Here is a 20,447-nt window from a genome sequence, read left to right as displayed (position 1 = left end):
GCTGCCTGCAGATTTTACACAGCAGGTGTGGTTTCTGCTCCATTTCGACACTTGCAAGAGAATTAACTTAGCACAGTGCTGCCTGCTGGACACAGCAGTCCTTTGTAGCAGTAACGCTCCTTTGCTAATGCAGCGGTCTCAAGAAACTGAAAACATAGCGACACTTTTCAGGCAGCAGTGTTGGTCTGAACGCAGAGTAAATATCCTGCTCAGTAGGTTTGGATGGGAAATATGATTTACTGATGCAGAATGAAGAGGTTCAGTGTGTGAAATCTTTTTCTCAGACTTACATTAGCTCTTTCTGCCCTCATATATGGAGTAAAATAATATTGACATTAAACTGAAACTGAACATTTTTGTGAACATTTGCTGGAGGCACCGCAAGCAGCACCAGTCCAAGACAGGAGGCCTGACGACTATTTAAAGAAGGAGGAAATTCATGACCTTGTTTCCAAATTCAGCCTTTGGCAACACTCTGGCAGCACGTTTACCCACAAAACCTAACAAATCCACAGTTTCTTTGTCATTGCTGTGTTTGAGTTCCTGTAGTGGAGGGGGGGCTGATTTAGGGAGGAGGAGATCAGAGAGTGGAGGTGTCTTCATCATACCCATAAACTGATTGGAAGTATGCTGAATGCCTGCCTTCAGTTTGCCTAAGACCTCATGGATAATTCAACAGCTTACTCACTGGAGGACGCCGGGAGTGGGAACGGATGGAGAGGATAAAGATAGCACGGACAATCCGGGTGAAACTCACTCTACCCAGCAACCAGAGGATCCCTCAGAGCGCACAGAGCCGGGCTCTTTTACCAGTGCTGCTCTGTGTCGTTGGTCATTTGAAGAGCATGTAACCGCTTATTGATGGTTTAGGTACGACTGTGCAGTCAAGCTGTGGCACAGGGATTTATTTTTTGCTAAACAGGGTAAACTGTTGTTTTGTGGTGGCTGCTTGTCCTTTTCCGTCCATTTGCAGGGTGAAATGAAGCAAAGCCTCTCAAGGTCGAAGCCGTTTTGCACAGCTGTGTTTCTGGTCAGTGGTGAGCGGTTACAGGGGATGTGGTGGTTCCCAGTTGCCTTCACAGTTTTCAAGGTCATATCTGAACCTTTTTCCAGCCAATACCTGCAGGGGGCAGTCTGAATAACAGTAAACATCTGGGTCAGCTGGACGTGTCCACACTGATGCAGGTAAATCTAAAAAAAACCAACCTTTTCCCTTTCAGCCTCCAATCCACAGTGAGAAACTGCCCCAAAACAGCACTCCTTAAGTCCAAAACAGTGTTGTTATGGATTCACCCAAAATGTGAAAATTTTTTCAAACACCAGCTCAATCCCCGGATCTCAACTCTGCTTACACCAGAAAGTTACACCAGGTTCAGGATTCATTATTGGAAAATGTTGATCATCATGTTTGGGTTTAGTCTCTGTGGCAGGGGTCTCTAACTCCAGTCCTCGAGGGCCACTGTCCTGCTTGTTTTCCAACTATCCCTGCCCTACCCACTGCTGATTACCTGGATCAGGTGTGCTCAGCCAATCAGAAGCTGTTGGGACAGGGATAGTTGGAAAAGAAGCAGGACAATGGACCTTGAGGACTGGAGTTGGAGACTCCTGCCCTATAGGATCTGTTAAAAATACCCTTTAGATGTGACTCCACAGCTTCATAAACGTCACATTCAACTGGAACAAACAGCAAGAATAGATTATAAGTCTTTATTTTCTTATTTAATTCACTTGGTGTCAATTTATTTGAATTGCCTCCACATTTGCTACACAAACACACTCGTGTTGCCTTTCATTGGCTCTGCCACCACAAGCGTAGCTGCTGCCGTAGCTTTGCAGCACCATCTTCAAACGTAACATTCAGTCACAGTGGAGCCAGAGCTCACTGAACCAAAAACTGAGACAGTCACATTTGATAGTGGGAAGCAAACTCACACTCACACACACACTAAACCACTGCGCCAAAATCTATCCAACCAGCTTTCCTGTCAACTTCTCCACCTTCCACAGCTCCTCATCTGAGTGTGTGTGGTTACAAAACTTCCATTTGGCTCAAACTATTTCATCTCTGTTACTATGACAGAGTTCAGGGACAGGACACACACACACACACACACACACTCACACTCACATAGAAACACACACACACACACACACACACAGTATGCTCTTTGTTACTCACCCACGTTCATTCTGCCAGCCTCTCATCCAAACACTTTCACACATTAATATTCCTCAGCACAGAGAAGGCGAGAACGAGAGAAATGGGACAGACATCTGGCTGCACAGTTAACAGGGGCCACACAATCCTGAAGAGACCCAGGACACAGACACACTCATGTACACACACAGTCCTCTGTTAAACAGAAATGACCACACACACACACAAACATGTGCTGGTAGCTGTCCTCAAACAGGATTCCTAAAAAACCGAAGAGCTCAGGTCCTTCCTGCCATTTCGAGGTCAACGCTAACAAACTGTGGGGCTGATGTATGAATTCACATGCTGCCAAATCACAACTAGACTTATAAAACTGATCAAGTCTGTGTGCAAGAAATATACTGTGATAATTGGCACCTTTTTCTTTCTACTGATGGTGCTTCATGTTAAAATGCTCATAAATAAGAGAAATCCAGGCCATTTTTAAAGGTGATCATGCAGAAAATTATTCTACACAGGGAAAGCTCAGACAGTATCTTTAGTAATTGCCCTGAGCTGCTGTTACTGTGGTTTTGAAAAGGCAGACATGTTCTGCATGCTCAGTTTTATTTTCCAATATTTCTATTGTGCCAGAGGTTTGTAAAAAAATCTTTCTATTTGGGCTGTACCAAAAAAAAAAAAAAAAAGACCTCCAGGTTATTAACACCATTATTTTAGTGAGGACCAAACAGAATTCAGCTTCCAGCGTTTCTCCGGTGATGTGAGGGGCAGAAGCTATTTCCAGAAATTTTGGATTGGGGAGTAAAACACCCCTTAACACCAAGACAAGCGATGCTTCACTTTCCATTTCACAGGCCCCAGTCAACTCAAACAGCACGAGCTAGCTGCTCCCTGGTGTCTCACCCTCTTCTGGCGGCTCTCGGCAGCAGCCAGCTGTGCTGACATGCGTTCCTGCATCTTCCTGCAGTGGGCCATGACGGCCTCCAAGACAGAGATGGGGCTGGAGCCCAGGGGCCGCCGCTCCTTGTCTCCTCCGGGGACCCCACACTCAAAGTCCCTCTGAAGCGCCAGGAAGGGGTCGGTCAGGCTGTAGTGGCCGTAGCGTTCTTGGAGAAACACCTCCTTCCTCTGAGCCTAGAGACAGAAGAGCCAGGGAGAAAACCTTAGATGGATCTGCAAATTAATAACGACTGACATTAAACATACATACTGTATTTTGAAACCAGGATTGTCTCTGTCGCACATTTTTTAATGTTTCAGACAGAAACATGATGATGAGAATGGAGGTTTGCGTGGGAAATACTACGAGGCAGCAAACAGTGATTACAAAAACTGTCCTCACAATAACAGAACAAAACCATCTTAGAGTCATATGGTCATAGCATAAAGGATCATGAGATGATTAAAGGAATAATTAGAAAAACAAAAGTAGTGCTTCAAGATGCTTTTTCTTTATAAACAAGTCACTGACCTGCACCCAAAGTCCCAGAGACCAAAACACACGAACCAGAGAAAACTAGTTATATGGATTTTTCTCAAACACATTTAAGTGAAAACTGGACTCTCGGTGTGTTGGGCTGACGTCTGCACTGTAAGAATTTTTACATGACAACTCGAATTAAAAACAAGTAGACTTTCCTGTGATTTTAGCATTTTAAGATGGTTTCCAGTAGTTTGTCAACATCGACTAAGGCTATTCAGCATGTATGAAGAAGGTTAAACTGTTTAAGAAAGGTAAGTAAACCTGAGCCAAAGTGTCTGGGAACAAAGCAGCTCCTTTAAAGATGACGTCTACTCTGTGTTGGCGTCGTCCTCTGCAGTTTGTCATTAAGGGCCAAATGAATGTCGTAAACAAATGCATCAGCTGCTGTCATTTAGGACAAACTGACGTCAAACTACAGATAATGAGAGAGACAGAGAACACACTGATTATTATCAGGCTTCAAAGTTAAGCCCCAGCATCAGCACCAGGTCCCTGTCTCACCCTCAGGGCCTCCACTGCCTGCACCATCCTGTGGTCCCCCCCCCACCCCTGGGCTAGCACAAAGCCCGCCTGCCTGACTCCACAATCATTCAGCACTGCAGCAACCATGGCTGCTCTCAGAGGTTACACAGATGGAGGATGGGAGATGGAGTCTTGTCAGCTGGTCGGTCTGAACAGGAAGCTCACAGCATCACAGGTAAATAAACTGGCTATGGTGGATTCAAAAGCTAAACCGTGCACAAACCAAATGCTGCAAAATAATAATAAACGAGCCCCCGACCAACTTCAAAACTCCACCATGTCTAGAAAAAACAGTTCAGGTGCACAGCTGCAGCAGAAAACAAAGAAAACACTAAGAGTAAATAACGGTGACGGTGTCGATCATGACAAAAATAACACACAACCTGACTTATAGTTACCATCACTCTGGCTCCGCCTGGTTTCACACACTGCACAGCATGAACCAGTTAAAGCGATAAAAGAAAAATCAGCTCTGCATCAAACGGGCAGTGAGGCGGCTTTGATATAAGCTGTTTAGAAAGCAGCTGCATCATATCTCATGCAAACTGGCCCTTCTGTGCCTCAGCTGACTGGATGCCTACATTTGGGTGAAGGTTTACATCATTCCCATGTGGCGGCACACAGCAGGTGTGACACCACTGAAATAAAAACATGCCAAAGATAGACCGACAAAAGAAGATGACAACAACAGGTTCGCTGTGTGTGTCCATGTTAAACACTGGCTTTACTGTCGCCCGGCACCATGTTTATACGCACATACAATGTAGAACCATGTTTTGTTGCAGCAAAAACACATATGCAGCAAACAGAACAGGCACAGGAGCAATTCTGACCTGTTAAAATGATGTGTGGTTGTTATTGTGGCTGCTCTATGAGGAGGCTGCTGTAAACTCCAGTGTTATAACTGCTGCTGGCATCATTTACCAGGAGTGCAGCTCGGTAACATCTGCTTGTCAAAGCTGCTCTTTATCATTCTGACCACAACCAGATGACCACTCTCAGTAATCCGACAGCCAAACTCGGCTGCAAACCCTGTGACCATAAGTGGTGGTGAGAAGGAGAAGTGAAACAGCAGAACCCTCCACATGTAACGTGCACTAAAACAGAAGGGCTGAATTTGGAGTATGACAGTGCTGCAGGTCATTTCTGTTGGAGAATCATACAGAAAGAAAAATCAGTGAGCTGCAAACCTGCAGGAAACGCTGCAGAGACTTTAAATATAAAATCAGGTTATGAATCTAAATGAATAACAAAAAAAAAAAAAAAATCAAGCACAGGTTTCCATCTTATGAACTTCTAATAGCTTTTCAAGGCCAAATACTTTGTGCGTGTGGAAATAACAGCTTCAGGACATTCTGTTTCAAAGTCGTGATTCATATGAACGAGCAGCAGAAGGACGGTAAGCGAGAAATTAGTTAAGAACTGGGCGAGAGACATTCAAATTAAATGTGGAGGCGAGAAAGACAAAGAGGCAGCGTGTGAGAGACTGAGGAACAGACAGCAGGAACAAAGAGGAGCGAAGGGAAGGCGTTGGGAGAAGCTTCGCCAAAGAAGGAGATGGCGTTTGGACAGTTGAACAATACAAACACTCTGAAGCAAAGACTGATGGTGAATCCTGAGAAGACCGAGGACGGCCAACATAAACACAGCACAGAAGAAAGGTAGGTGTGTGCACGCTTGGTGCACAGAAAGAAACAACAGGAGAAGATTTGAAGAGTGTAAAAAGGAGGAAGAGAATTTCTCTGCAAATACTTTCTTTCCTCAGGTAAACACACACGCCTTTCTCTAAAGGTGTGTTTATGTTGGCCTCGTCTACACACACACTCATTAATAACCTTTGAAACTACACCAAACCAGAAATTTACTGCTCAGTTAAAACACGATGACACAGCTTCTTCTTGGGTATAAAAAAAATTTTGATTTGATAATTTGATCAGAATTTGATCAGTCAGGTTCTCTGCTCTTCCCTCTGCTCTGCAGCTGAAATATCCAGCGGCAAGTGAAGGCACCATCTGAACCATCTAAGGGGAATGTGTTGAAAAGCTCCAGAGTAAATAATCAGGAGCGACTCAGTGCCATCTTCAAACTGCACTTCAAGTCCCAGGATGTGCCAGTAAATATTTAGACGGAGGCAGAGAGCGCTGCAGCTCTCAGTCTGCTGCTCTTCACGCCCACATCAGGGTCATTACTGGACTGGATGCTTCTTGGCTGTGTGAGTGTATTATTTAGTGAGTATTCATGGAAAAAGATAAACATTTTATCCCCATTAAATACCAGTTATCACCACAGAGGCTCTGCTTTTTAAAATCCACCAAGCTTTAACTTGCCATCCTGGTTTGTTTTTTAAGCCCCATGTGTTTGAAGGCATTAAAAGGATCTTTTCTCTTCACCAGATCATTTCTGCTTATTTATTCTCTGATTATTAGGCTTATAGCTCATTATTTACACAGCTGCTTCATGCCAAAGAAACTCATTTGACATGAATTCACAGTAGAAATGAATCATTTCTTGTTTTTGATTTTGACACTTTCAGGCCAGTAAAAGAAAAGTATAAAATTAAATAAAAATACACTGGCACTTTGATTCAGGTGATCGCAGGAGGACACACTAATGTCCATTTTCCCCACATTGTTGATGCTTGAGAAAAACAGCTTGGGGTCATTTTAAACATGCTTAGGACCAACACACAACTACTGCTGTCAGAATCTGCTACAGGCGTCAAATGACGCAGCGTTACTCAACTCCATTAGTGTGAGCTGGCCCTCAAATTGTGCATAAACCTCAGAAAGTGACTCAGTTCAAAGGATATCATCCCTTCAGGTCAGGGTGACCCCCCTCCTCCTCCCTGCAACACAAACGACGACACATGACAAAGTATTAGCTGAGATCTTATTGCCTCTATTACAATGTGAGATCATTTCATCTCAAGATATCGATGCATTTTGATAAGGTTTAAATAAGACGTTTACATGGTGGTCGGGCCGCCGGGGAGAATGTCACTGTATTTACACAGAAGAAACGTGCTCGCTGCACAGAGCTCAGTATTATTAGCATCAACCTTTACAGGCATGCTGCACTCAGTGGGTGAGAGGGTTCAGGGAACACAGCCAGAGCCGGAGCAGACAAATAGCTTTGGATGGAGGAAAGTGGAGGACAGAGGTGGAATGATAGGAAGGACAGCAGTGCCAAATAAATTCATCCAGAGAGAAGAGACGGAGCGAGCAGAGCAGCAGAAAAAAAGCCCAGCAACTGGGCCGAAGAAAGGTCCTCAGAGGACTCTGCAAACTTTACAACAGCAGCATGTAATCAAGTGTTTCATTAAAGTCCATTCACAGACTGTGTGAATATAACATGAGTGGTCGGCTGCCAGTCCAACCCCAATACAAAAACCATCAGGCCAAACAGAGGAGTCGTTCATGTCCGGAACAACACACAAGCAAACGCTGGGTCGAGAGAGAGGGACGTGCTGCTGTGCTCAGTGGTCGCACTGCATTGTGGGAGCCCTGGAAACTGTGGACAAGGAAAAACGGCGTGCATGAGAGAGACGCTACTTTAACAGGCACCAACAAACAAGAGCACATCACGCCGACTTTAGCATCTTTGCACCAAACCCATATGAGCCAGTTCTCTCCTCAAATGCTGCCTTTGCAGTCAGAGCTTCCAGACTCTGGACCTGCCGACCTGAAAAGAATCAGGTTGGTGAATCTGTCTCGTCATTTAAAACACGTTTATAACAGACTTCCTGTCTCTTTCTTAATTCTGTTTTTTAAGCCTGTTTTACTTTAACTGTATTTTTTTTTTTGTTTTATTGTATTGTAAAGCACTTTGTAAACCCTGTTTTAGAAAAGTGATTTATAAATAAAGTTATTTCTACACAAGACAGAGGTACACAGCAAGAGAAACTAATCAGAAATGTGACACCTATACCAGGATATGCACACAGAGGCAAATGGATCCTAACAGACTATCACACCTTGACATCGGTCCAACTTCTGTCTGCAGGCAGCCGGTTCTTTATTTTTCATTATATCACTGACTTAAACACTTTATCTTGGTGACCTTGGTGCAAATGTCCTGAAAGCTCGTACTGTGACACAAGGACGTATGTCATCCAGCTCCAAGCATCTAACAAGTGCTAAGTGAGAGATTTGTCAAAAGGTCCAGGTGCCTTTGACACACTTCTAGATATGGAGAGAGCAAACTGGCACAGAGTGTCCACACGGTTCCAAGGGCTAATTTAAGACACTTAACTGCATGTCAGGTTGAAACCAGTGCGACCACATGAACTGATTAATAAAACGGCTTCATTGTTTGGAAAACCAAATGTTTTCTGGTTCCGGCTTTTGCTGCATTTCTGTCTTATGTGAGCATGAGCTAAATATTGTTGTTCCGATAAAACAATGCAGCTGGAGACCGATCGGTGATCCACCTTAGGTAAATTTGAGAACAACTATAAAGTCAATACAAACGCCCCAAACACAAAGAACCGTTTGTGCAAATGTTACGACTAAACATAACAAATCACTGTCCCTACTGGTTAAAATCATCTAGCCGTGTTACACTGCTGAATAATGGACCGTGATAAAACTAGTGTCCTAATCCAAAATGTTTTACCGTGACAGCAAAGAAAAACAAGGAGCAGTTCAGTGAAGCAGACAAGGAGGCAAATGGCACCAACGTGATAAATAAAGACCTGAAGTACAGAGCACAGAGCGGCAGTCCAGCAGGGTCTGAGCAAAGAGCCTTGAGGGGTATAATCACAGCTACTACAGCCAGTGTGCTCTATTGTGCAAATGGTCGTAAGTGGCGCCGGTTTCTTGCTTTTAATCAACACTTCCTGGAAGCCGCCTATGCTGAGACTCGCGTCAATATTATCGACCGTTCCCTCAGCCGGTTCTCATTTTAGCCACGCAGGGTCGGGTCACGGAGGACTGTCAAACGCCTCCTGTTCAGTCTGAACCAACGCTCACATTCGTCACATTGGTCCCACTTGTTTGTGAGGTGCTGTGACTGATGGAGCGTGTGACAGCAGGATCGCCTCCTTGATCCAGGTCCCACAGCGTCCAGACATCAGCTCAGGTGGGTCATAAATGTGGAAAATGGAATCAAGACCAAATCATCACAAAACGACGTTATTATCAAGCAAGAAAATAAAGGGAGAGACCAAAACATTTCTGCTAAAGAAAAGGGAGAGTTCACTCTGAGGATGTTTCTGTGTTCAAAACATCACCAGGGTCCTGAGTTAATAAAATGTTTCTGCAAAATCCGCTCGGTCTAACAGACACAGGGGAGAATTCAGTGTACCCTCTCTGACTGGGCTGAACCTACAGATTTCCTTCACACACATTCACAAACACAAACCTGTGCCATCACAACCACACTACGAGGAATTTTCAGGGCACAAATGCGAGAAATTAGACCTCGGAGCATCAGTGATGCTGCAGCTGCTTTCCGCAATAACCGACCTGATTTATGCTCCATGCTGAGGTGCCTGCCCATTTACTCCTATCTCGATTTGCTTTTCTAGGTCAGAGCTGTGACTAGCTGACGGCGAGGAGCGAGTGAGGAGCCGGGGCTGGCAGAGGAGGTGGGGGAGGAGATCTTTTAGGATACATTTCTGGTCTCTGGAGAAATAGAAGCCTCTCAAATGCTGGATGGTCCCCGAGGACCCGATGACCCAGGGGAACATGGCAGAAATCCTGAGGCCCATCTGTCATTCACACACACCAATTAACCCATCCTCGCTTCAACGCGCATCCTCCCAAATGACCCGCTAATGAGCTGCGATGTGATATTTAAACCCTATAAACTGTGGAGCATAAAGCACCGTCTGAGGTGTCACCTTTATAAAAGCTGAAGGTAAAGGCTCCTCACCAGAAGTCACAGCAATTTATAAAAGGCAACCACACATGGAAATGTAGAGACTATTTTCACACACTGGGGACGAACAGCAAACGTTCCTCTACGCCCAACGTGACATTTCTAGGGTGATTGTTCTTGTGATTGTTTTCATTTCAAGTTGTTCTCAGCAGGAACTTGTTTTTATTGATGAGACATTTCAACTGGTCTGATGATTAAAAGATACTGACAACCAAGCAGTGAAATGAACCTGTTTCTCACCAGCCATATGGGGAACAGACAGCCCAGCAGATAATCAACACACTTGTTTTGGTATCAAAGGAGGATAGTTCAACACAGAGGGAACAGATCCAGGACCAGGCTCACATGGCAGCTGTGGAGCAGATGCTGTAGATGGTTAACTCAGACTAAAACCTGCACAAACACCAGAACTGTTTGTTATTTTAGTTTGTCCTTAACCCATTCGAGAGTCTACAGACATGCACCCACTGCAAAGGCCCTTGAGTCCAATTTGTGATTTGTGGGTTGGGTTATAGGAAAAGTCGGACCAGGCCCAGGATGTTTCAATGGGACCTTCCTCAAACAGTGACACAACTGAAAATCCAGTGGGGTGGGGAGGTTTGTGGGTGGGTGAACGTGTTTAAGGCATCATTGTGAAAACATGTGCATCGTGTTATGACTGTGAGGAGGAGAACACATTCTGACCCATGTGCTGTGTCTTTAACAGCAACATCAGTGGGTCAAACCACAACAGCAAACTTGTAGTTGTTTTTATACCGGCTGCTGCACGACTCCCGCTCGGCACACAGTGTCTTTGATTCAAGTCTGTCTGCACCCCCATCCACTCATCCATCATCTGCCACTCACCCTGGCACAATCCCAGCATGCAGTGGGGGTGAGAGGTGGGTCCACCCCGGACAGATCAGCAGCCAATCGCAGGGCTCGTCTCCACCTCAGTGTTTACATGATACTAAATTTATTTTAAAGATGGAAAAGCAGAAAAGTTATTTAGTCAGTGGTTACTGTTACACACTGATGACTACCCCAGCAGGGATGGAGAGTGAGCTGACTCACTGTGACCTGAAATCACAGGGGATTTCACTTTGTTGGAAGGATCAATATGTGCGAAAGGATTTGATTTGACAAAGAGAAACAGAACAGAGGGTGAGCTCAGGACGGGGGAGGTGGAGGAGGTGCTGTATAAATTAGACTGATCTAAGAAAAGGAGAAACAGAGGGGAAAGTCAAGGGGGCAGAAAGAGAGATGGATGGAGGGGAAGAGAGAGGACGGGAGGATGAAAAGGAAAGATGAGGAAGAGCGAGAACCAGAACAGACGACGACTGCCTCCTCTGCTGGGCTGAGTTCACACACTGTCATGACCCTGAGAGTTACATAACATGTCACTGAGCTGCAACCACATCATCTTTTCATCACCCAAACCTCGTCCAAACCAGAGCTCACGGTGCATTTACCATCTCCAGGAGGTAACAGTCGACAAGATGAAGGTGAGACGGTGTGAAAATACTTAACACCAATGTAGGACAATACTTAATTAATTTTCACTGTCATTTTTTGAGCCAGAACATTGAGAAAGGCCTCACCTGATTTCTAGCAGAACAATTTCAAATCTACATATTGTTTTGGAACCAACAGCCCAGAACCTAAAAGTATTTGCAATAATATGTATGATCTTTGAGATGCTTCTTCGTCTTACTGATAAAAATACATTTTGAACAGCTCTGCTAAGATATGCACTCTAATCCATCCCTAAAAACTTCCTTCACCTACTTCACAATAAAAGCCATGATTACCTCTTTTGCTTTAAGGCTTTTAATGTGAAACAGAACACTAACTCTGCAAAACAACCATCTCCACCTCTTGACTTTTATAAATTTCCCCTTAGTAGGTAAAAAAAAAAAAAAAGAAAAGAAAAGAAGCCAACTCCACCTCTGAACAATATCCCGCAAAGCACCCTGGGAGTAACCTCAGGCTGATGTTCAGTATTGACAGGCGGGAGGTAAGACGCAGCGTGCTGTCGGCGGCAGGGGAACAGTAGCGGTGATGGATGCTCAGCTGCTCAAGTGTAGGAGGAGGTTTGGATTCAGCCCAGGGGAAAGAAGCCTCAACACACACAGGCAGAAATGAATTATGAAGTACACGTCTGTGTATTTAAATCCCAGACACACGGTGGAAAAAACACATTATACTGCAATAACAGCTGATTAGCCTTCGTACTGGTGGTGGTTGTACAAACTGAAGCCACTGTCAAAAACCTGAGGACACTTGTGGCGTCTCGTCTGCACACGGTTTGACTTGATCAGCTTCATTGGGACCGATTCCCAAATCGGGGGGGGGGGCAGGAGGTTATAGCGGTTGTGTTGCTCGGGGCCGTCGGTGCTGTCAGTACAGACGCTGACATCAGTGAGGAACTAGACCGATGTTATACAACCAACCACGAACAACAACAACAGCCTCCCGATGTGTCTGTGATTCAGCAACACCAAAACAATTAAGTGCATCGGTTTTATTTTCTCTTCACAGGTCACTGGGTTTAACGGTCACCTGGAGAATAGAAACGTGGCCATCACTGATATTTCTACAGTGAAAAGCAGTTTACTGAAGTGTTTCTCTGCGATGGTATTTTTGGAAACGTGAGCAAACAAACATATGTTTAGTTTAGGGCTGCACCAAATACTCAAGTGAATCGAATAAAAAAACAAAAAAAAACAGGCAGTCGTTTAATTAAACACTTGCATTATGGGACCTGCTTTACCTAGGGGTCACTGTTCCACACGGACCGTAATCACTGTCGCACAACGCGTTTAGAAGTTGTATTGAAATCTATAAAAATATAAAGTGAGAGAGAAGCATCTGAGCGGAGACTTTTCCACGCATGTTTAATGAGCTGAGCTGACAGCCTCAATGAAAGTTTGATGAAGCCCCAGATACTGTACGCACGCCCACACACACACACGAAAATACAAACACACACAGGGGACAGAAAACACACACTGTAAACCCAAATTCTCCCAGCACATTTATCTGCTGTGTGTCTTACAATCAAACAATCCTCATGTGAATGAGCACAGAGACCCACTTTCTCTGGTCATGTGATGTCTCGCTGCTGCGCGCGCGCGCTCTCTCTCTCTCTCTCTCCCTCCCTCCCTCCCTCCTACACACAGAAACCGATGAAAATCACGACTCAACATTCCCAGGACTTCCTAACCCTCCCGTCCTAAATCTCCCTCTCACACAACAAATCAAGCTGAATAAATCAGGACTGCTGAGGGCTCCTTCGAGACACTGGATCTCACCCAGTCACTCACTGATTCTGATGGAAGCTCCTCCTTCACCACAGCTTCAGGATTTAAAACCTGCAATGAAATTTAATTTTCTCAGGACTTTTTTTTTTTTTTTTATGGTTTACTCTTTAAAATGGCTCCAGCCTGAAGAGAATTCAATTAGTCTGCATTTCATGAGCTTGAGTATCACATGAGGGTCTGAACGCTGTTGTCCACCCTGAAGTGAAGCCACATCATTATGTGTTTTGTGTCCATCCAGAGCCAAGTTCATGATGAACTGCTGCTATTTTACAGCTTCACTTAGGCAGCTGGGAGTAAAACCCACGTTTTGTGTGTTGGTGTTAAAGCAGCCATTCACTTTTCTGTTTTATAGGTGATCTGACCGCAGTGCTGACACGACCTGAGATTCAACGAGCCTCTACAGACATTGACTGTCATCTTTGTGTCTTTAGAACTGGATCTGCTGAGCAGGTCTGTAAAATTAGAGTGACCTACAATTATCAAAATTAAGAGTAAAATAAAGATAAATATATTTTTATGCCTATCAGTATCACACACACACACACACACACACACACACACACACACACACACACACACACACACACACACACACACACACACACACACACACACACACAGAGCATGACTTGCAGCTGTGTGCCAGGGCCCTGCTGCCCAGTGGAGTCAGCTCCTTGCAGCCTATTTTTATCCTTAATGCCACAGTAAACCAACACAGGCCTGCTGCTTGATTAAACCTCACAGTCCCTGTGGGCAACAGCACAAAAAGCCCCCCCCCAAACATCTGATAGGGCTGCAAGTGTGTTTACTCTTAGTTACTCTCTATGTAAGTGAGTGAGTGTGTGTGTGTGTGTGTGTGTGTGTGTGTGTGTGTGGAGCAGTCATGTGCATGCATATCTATTTATCTGATTAAATGTGTGTCAGTAATTTATATCTGGCCGATTTAACCCCACGCTGGAGGAAAAAAAATAATAATAAAAAAAAAATATCCTGCAAGCACAGAAACAACGACACACACACACACACACACACACACGCGCACACACACACACACACACACACACACACACACACCTCAGTACATGTAAACACTCGTGCCCTAAACCTGAATGTGTTGGCAAAAGAAGCGAGTTGAAAAGGGCCATGGCACAAGCCAAAGGGCTGGTATCCAACAGCTCCTCTGATATCACATCAGTTAAAAATCACAGGGCTCAGCAACCCTGGACACATGACCACACACACACACACACACATACACATGCACACACACGCACACACACACACAGGCTGCCCTATCACAAACGCAGACAAATATAGACTGGAAAACAACACCGTGTGGCTCCGGGGAGGAAATCAAATTGTTTGTCAGGAGGCTGCAGCAGCCGCAACACGCTCAAGTTTCACTATTTTACCAGAAATTACACTTTTGGGGGGAAAAAACAGGAAGTCTGAATGACGGGTTACCTGCCAAAGTGCAACAACCACTAAAGAAGACTCTCCTACAGAAGGTTTTGGTCACTTGGTGGTCAGTTGTCACCCTGGGTTATGTCTCCAAAACAGTGCTGAAGGCTGAGTGGGATTTCCAAGCCACAGTGAGGAGCCTACAAACCTCTGTGTTTGGAGATCAGACACTCAGTCGAGTGACAAAAACCAGTTCTGACAAATGTCCTGATCCATTATTCATGTATTTATGGGATGTATGATTGTAGAAACCTATTTGCTTTCTTTGGGTATTATAATATTTTCACTCTTTCCTGCCTTTTTAAAGACAAAATTCAGTGTTAACTCTTGAATTAATGTCCGAACATTAAAAAATAATATCCATCTCAATTACAGCGCCCAAGGGTGGCGTTACCCACTGATCACTTTGTCTGATCCTCTGAAAAATATTAAACTAGCAATGATTTTGGCTTAGATAAAGGCATAAATAGAGATCTGTAGCTCCAGGAACCGGATCTTACTCAGCCACCGTGCACCAGAGCACTGTGCGTAAAAAGCCTGCTAAAGCGTCCGAACTGAACAAAAACGTGCACTGAGGTTGACAGGAGGAGAGGGAGGCAGCAGGAAATAAAGGGTAAAGGAAAAGGAAATAAAGAAGGTTGTGAAGGCAGTGAAGACAGATGGAGGAGGATTAAAAAACAAAGAAGAAGTGGAGCAGGAATGCAGAGGTGGGGGGGGGGGTGTTTGGATGGGACCTGCCACTGTGAGGGGTGTGGGCTCCCGCTGAAGTTCCCAGCAGCCCTGAGCAAACATGCACAGACACTGCGTGCACGGCCGCTCTCATGCGAACTGACGGGATTATCCAGCAGCCGTCTACATTTCAGCCATTTCTTTCATGCATAGTGACATGCAAAGGAGAGGAAGGAGGAAGTTTCTAGCTGAGGTGTTTCAATTTCACTTTTCTGGGAATGAGACCAAATCAGCCCAATGACAGATCATTAGGCTGCCTGTTAAATGCAGTCACTCAGTTACTGGCTGAAGAAAAGAGCAGCAGCGTATCGTGGGCTGGAGATAATGACTGAGATCCCAGCGACACTGAGCCCACTCAGATAAATTAAGCAGGTTGCGAGCGCGGGCGCTCACGTGACCATAAATCACTTTGACAGAACATTGTCACCTTTCATTTCACACATAAACACGTCTGCAAACATTCAGCAGCCTTCATTTTTCACCATTTGTTTTTCGGATTTGTAAACACAGATGTATCGGATGCAAACGCACGGAGTCGCAGGGGGCAAATAGCGGCTGGGCAGCCATGCGTGGACGCCTGCGTGCCCTTATGGTTAATACTAAACCAACCAAGATCGTGTCTGTCTTTGTGTGTTACTGTCAGAAAAAATAAACTTTATCACACACACACACGTAGAGGAAATGTTCAACCAGTACTGCTGGCTGACCTTTAAAGGACTAAAGAAACTCTGAGATCTGATTTCTGCCATAACTCCGCACTAACACCAGCTACCCCCTCAAAAAGCTTTCCATTTAAGAGCAGCCATTTCAGCTTGGCTTTCAGAATATATGTTATATATCACATTTTCTACAGAGCCCTCTAATGTGGGCCAACAGCAGAATATGCTTCACTTCGATTCCTGTCACACGGCCATTACCATGTAAGATTAAAGAGGTACAAGGACAAGGAACAAGAGCAGGAGGAAGGAAGAGATTCTTTATTCTCAGATAAGAGGTTATTACAGCGGAGACGGAGCCGGGGAGAAGGAGGGATAATGTGAGTGTGGACGGGGAAACTATTTTTCACTGCAGCGTGAAAATAAATGGACGAGGTTTTCAAACCTTCTCTCAACGTATCAGCTGCATGTTTGCACATTTGTACAAGGAGAGAAAAACATCTACACAACAGCAGCTCTGATACAATCACATTCGCTGACACTACAACAATTTCTTTAAGTTGCCGTTACAACTATCACACCGAGAAGCCTCAGGTCTATTACCGAAGGATTATTATAATGAGTCAGAGCTGATTTTATTGTTACCATCCTCAGACGGTGACGCTGCTGCCAGTTCATTAGTTATTAGTCTTCATAAAAAGTTTGTCTGAACATCCAGACACACAGACACACAGACACACAGACACACACACACACACACACAACTCTCAGTGACTCCACATAAGCTCCAGACACCCCAAGTCCTGCCTAATGCCTCCTCCCTTCACAAAACCTCAAACTTACATACCAGGGCTTCCCATAAAGAGACCACGCAGTAATGACACGGCGCCTCCTGGCACTGCTAAAAACAACAGAGCTGAACTGAAACCGCCTGGGACGGGAAGAGTAAAACCAACCCGAGCGATGAAGACTTGTGGTGCGAGAGCTTGACCATAAGGTTTGTTTTCCATCAGTCTGAAAACTGCAGAAAACTGGTTTATTAAATCTCAATAATATCTGAAGGAGTTTGTCCTGTGACTGCAAGAAACAGTTACATTTCCTCTCGACTGATCCGTCACGTGTTTTTCTATCGTCTTTAAAACAGTCGCTGGCTCTTGTTCACATTTTGCTGTTGGTTGATTGAATACAATTAACATTAACAGCCGTACTTCACCGCTTGGTGCATTCATTCCTGGTGATATAGCACCTTTCAAACAGCAGCTCCATTAAAAACATTCTTCCAGTCTTTTCTTCTGAAGGAAACTATTTTAAAGTATATTTATAGATCTTTATATTTTTGGTTCTGTAGGAAACGGTTCAGTTCTTTCTGTTGCATTAGAATAATTGCTGCAGGGTGTGAAGCTTTACACACACCACACTCCATCCAAACCCTGCTGCCAGGACCTGGCCATCGACGGCAGCTCTGGCACAGTCCGGTGCTGCCACGCGGCCGGTTGGCGAAGCCACAACCAGCTCTGGTGTAAAACACAGTGTCGCTGGCACGACGGCAAAGCCGAAGCAGCAGGTACGGCCTCTAATCTGCGCCTGCTGCACAGGGAAGAGCTGGCACTCTCTGAAACACTTTCTCTCAGCCCTGTGCCATTAAGGCCCCGGAGTCTGTAGGTTTCCACCACACTGGCTGATTCTGCTGATTAGCAAGTCTTCATCCAGGGAGAAGGAACTAATTAGTGAAATGAGCTGGATGGAATCAAAGCCTGAATACAATTGGGCCTAAACGGCACCAGGATGAGAACAGCTGCCTTAAAGAAAGACTGGATTCTTAATATATGAAAGTGCACAACACGTCATCTCTGACGGGACAGAAATTTCATTAAAGTGCAGCTAAAAGAGGAAGAGAACCACCTTCCTGTGGTTTGGCACTTTCTGTTTATTGAAGGTTTGCAAATGAATTGATTAGTGAGCAGGTCAATCTGATCAGAAAAATAAATATTAATTTTAAATATGAGCCTTTACTGATTTTCTTTCATATCTTTGAAGTTTTGATTGTTTATTCGGACAAAACAAGAAACTGGTTAGACGCCAATTTCTGATCGATATTTTCACACTTTGTTGATATTAAAAATAATAATAATAAAGATTTGTTTGCTGTGGAAACTGCTGTAAACAGTGTGTACAACATGTCTGTGCATCATGTATGTAAACACCAAGGTCACCTGTACGTCATGAACGTCCAGTGGAACAAAAGCAAATATATATTGATTACTAGATAAAGAAATGCATTAAAATGACTGAATTTAGGGGTTTACAGATAACATCTGCAACAGAGGAAGCACTTTATCCGATTGTATGACATAATTAGCTTTGGACTGAATATGAAACTAAAGCTGTGGTCAAATCTCCTGCCTGAGTGACCCAAATATGATGGTTTCCCGTCGCACAGATACCTAAAGAAACCAAGAACCAGAATTCTCCCTCCTCTGCACATATCGCCTGTCATCATCACTCAGAGTGGGCCCCTCACAGAGCGGGGAAAAACCGACATGGAGGAAGGGGGGGCAGCGCAGAGACCAGGACGCCTCACATTTGTCGGACATTTAGGGAGAAGCGTCTGACGAACCCAAACTGGAAGGAACATGGAGCAGCTTTGGGGGAAAACTGTGATTTAACTGTCACCCTAATGACACCGGAGACTGCCCACAGAAGCAGCAGAATCATATTTTCCCCACACAGAAATCCTGGTTTCTGCTGATGTGACCAGAAATTGCTGTCAAGGACGAGCACAGAGCCACCGTCCTGCTCAGAAACTTGACATCTAGACAAAGCGGTAGCTGGGTTTGAAGCAGAACTCGCAACCCCCTCGACAGCACTTCCTCACCCACATCAGTCACGACCTCCAGTCCCCACCCAGGGGCCAAGCACTCTGGCTCACCCTGAACAGAAGAGCGCAGGGATCACACCATGGAGAACATGAAAGTGGAGCCGGAGGGGGGCAGGGTGTTTGTTAGGGCCGTCGCCTTGAAGAGGAAGGGTGAATATGAGAGCAAGAAAATGCAGATGGACTGCTGCAGGAGCTGCTGAATGCTTGCAAATTTAATTGCTTTCGCTACAATGCATTACTGTGAAGCCAACAGGGAGACAGTGAGTCGTGCTGGAGGGAGGTGTAATCGATTAATGGCTCAAAAGGAAAAGGAGGTAGACGCCTTTATTCCCACACTGACTCAACTAAAACCTCTCACACTCTGGAGCCACAGCAGTGAATAATGGTTAAAACAACAGTGAACATGCTGTACAGTTTTCCGACATTTGTTTCGCTTTAACTGAGGGCTCTTTTTATTCACCTTCATTTTGCAGATTCAAGTTTCACACCAGTTTTCCTAAAAGTTACAAACTGGGATTAGCGAGTGCTGCCTCAAATTCTTATGTGCCAACAGAAAACACAGTCAGGCCAGGACGCTAATTTGTTGATTTGGGAAACTAATTTTGGCACCATAACTAATACATTTCAAATGTGCTGTAAAATAGTGAAGCATCAATAACAGGTTTTATGGACTGTGTGGGAGTTGGCGCTGCTGTAACCAGTAACTAATGTTGGGGGTGTGTTGAGGGATTTGAGGTTGCAATAAAATATTTTGAAACTGGATCGATCACTGAAAGATATTTAGCATGACAGTCTAAAGTCTGCAGACACGCTGGCTAACCCATCCATCCATCATCTGTACCCCCTTAGTCCTAACCAGGGTCCCAGGGATCAGCTGGAGCCTATCCCAGCTCTCTTTGGGTGAAAGGCAGGGGTCCACCCTGGACAGGTCCCCAGTCCATCACAGGGCCACATAGAGACAAACAACCTCACACACTCACACTCACTCCTATGGGCAATTTAGAGTCACCAATCAACCTGACATACATGTTTTTGGACTGTGGGAGGAAACCAGAGTACCTGGAGAAAACCCACACAAGCACAGGGAGAACATGCAGACTCCACACAGAAAGGCCCCTGATGGGTTTCAGACCAGGAACCTTCTTGATGTGAGGCAACACTGATAACCACTAACCCACCTAGGCTAAACTACTTGAAGTTAAATCCTTATGTCATGCACACAGTAGCAATCATTACATGCTGCTGTTTAATGCTGAGGAGACGTTTACCAGTCTCACCAGTTCACTGCAGCTAATGGACACGTCCTTCAATTTAATCATGAATGAAGATACTGAACATGTGCACCAGATTCTCTATCTGTCCCAAACCTGTACAGACA

General features: G+C 44.8%; 1 protein-coding gene across 1 annotated transcript in view; it reads right to left on the bottom strand.

Moving 5' to 3' along the window:
• The window catches only part of cttnbp2 (cortactin binding protein 2), a 61,412-nt gene that overhangs the window by 26,710 nt on the left and 14,255 nt on the right, over positions 1 to 20,447 (bottom strand). Inside the window, exon 3 of the mRNA XM_026311227.2 lies at positions 3,062 to 3,292. Coding sequence (XP_026167012.1) covers positions 3,062 to 3,292 — 231 coding nt within the window. The remainder of the gene's footprint in view (positions 1 to 3,061; positions 3,293 to 20,447) is intronic.

This window comes from Mastacembelus armatus, chromosome 6, assembly GCF_900324485.2.
Source record: "Mastacembelus armatus chromosome 6, fMasArm1.2, whole genome shotgun sequence".
Lineage (NCBI taxonomy): Eukaryota > Metazoa > Chordata > Actinopteri > Synbranchiformes > Mastacembelidae > Mastacembelus > Mastacembelus armatus.
Note: the sequence above shows the minus strand (reverse complement) of the source record. Positions and strands in the feature narration are given on the sequence as shown.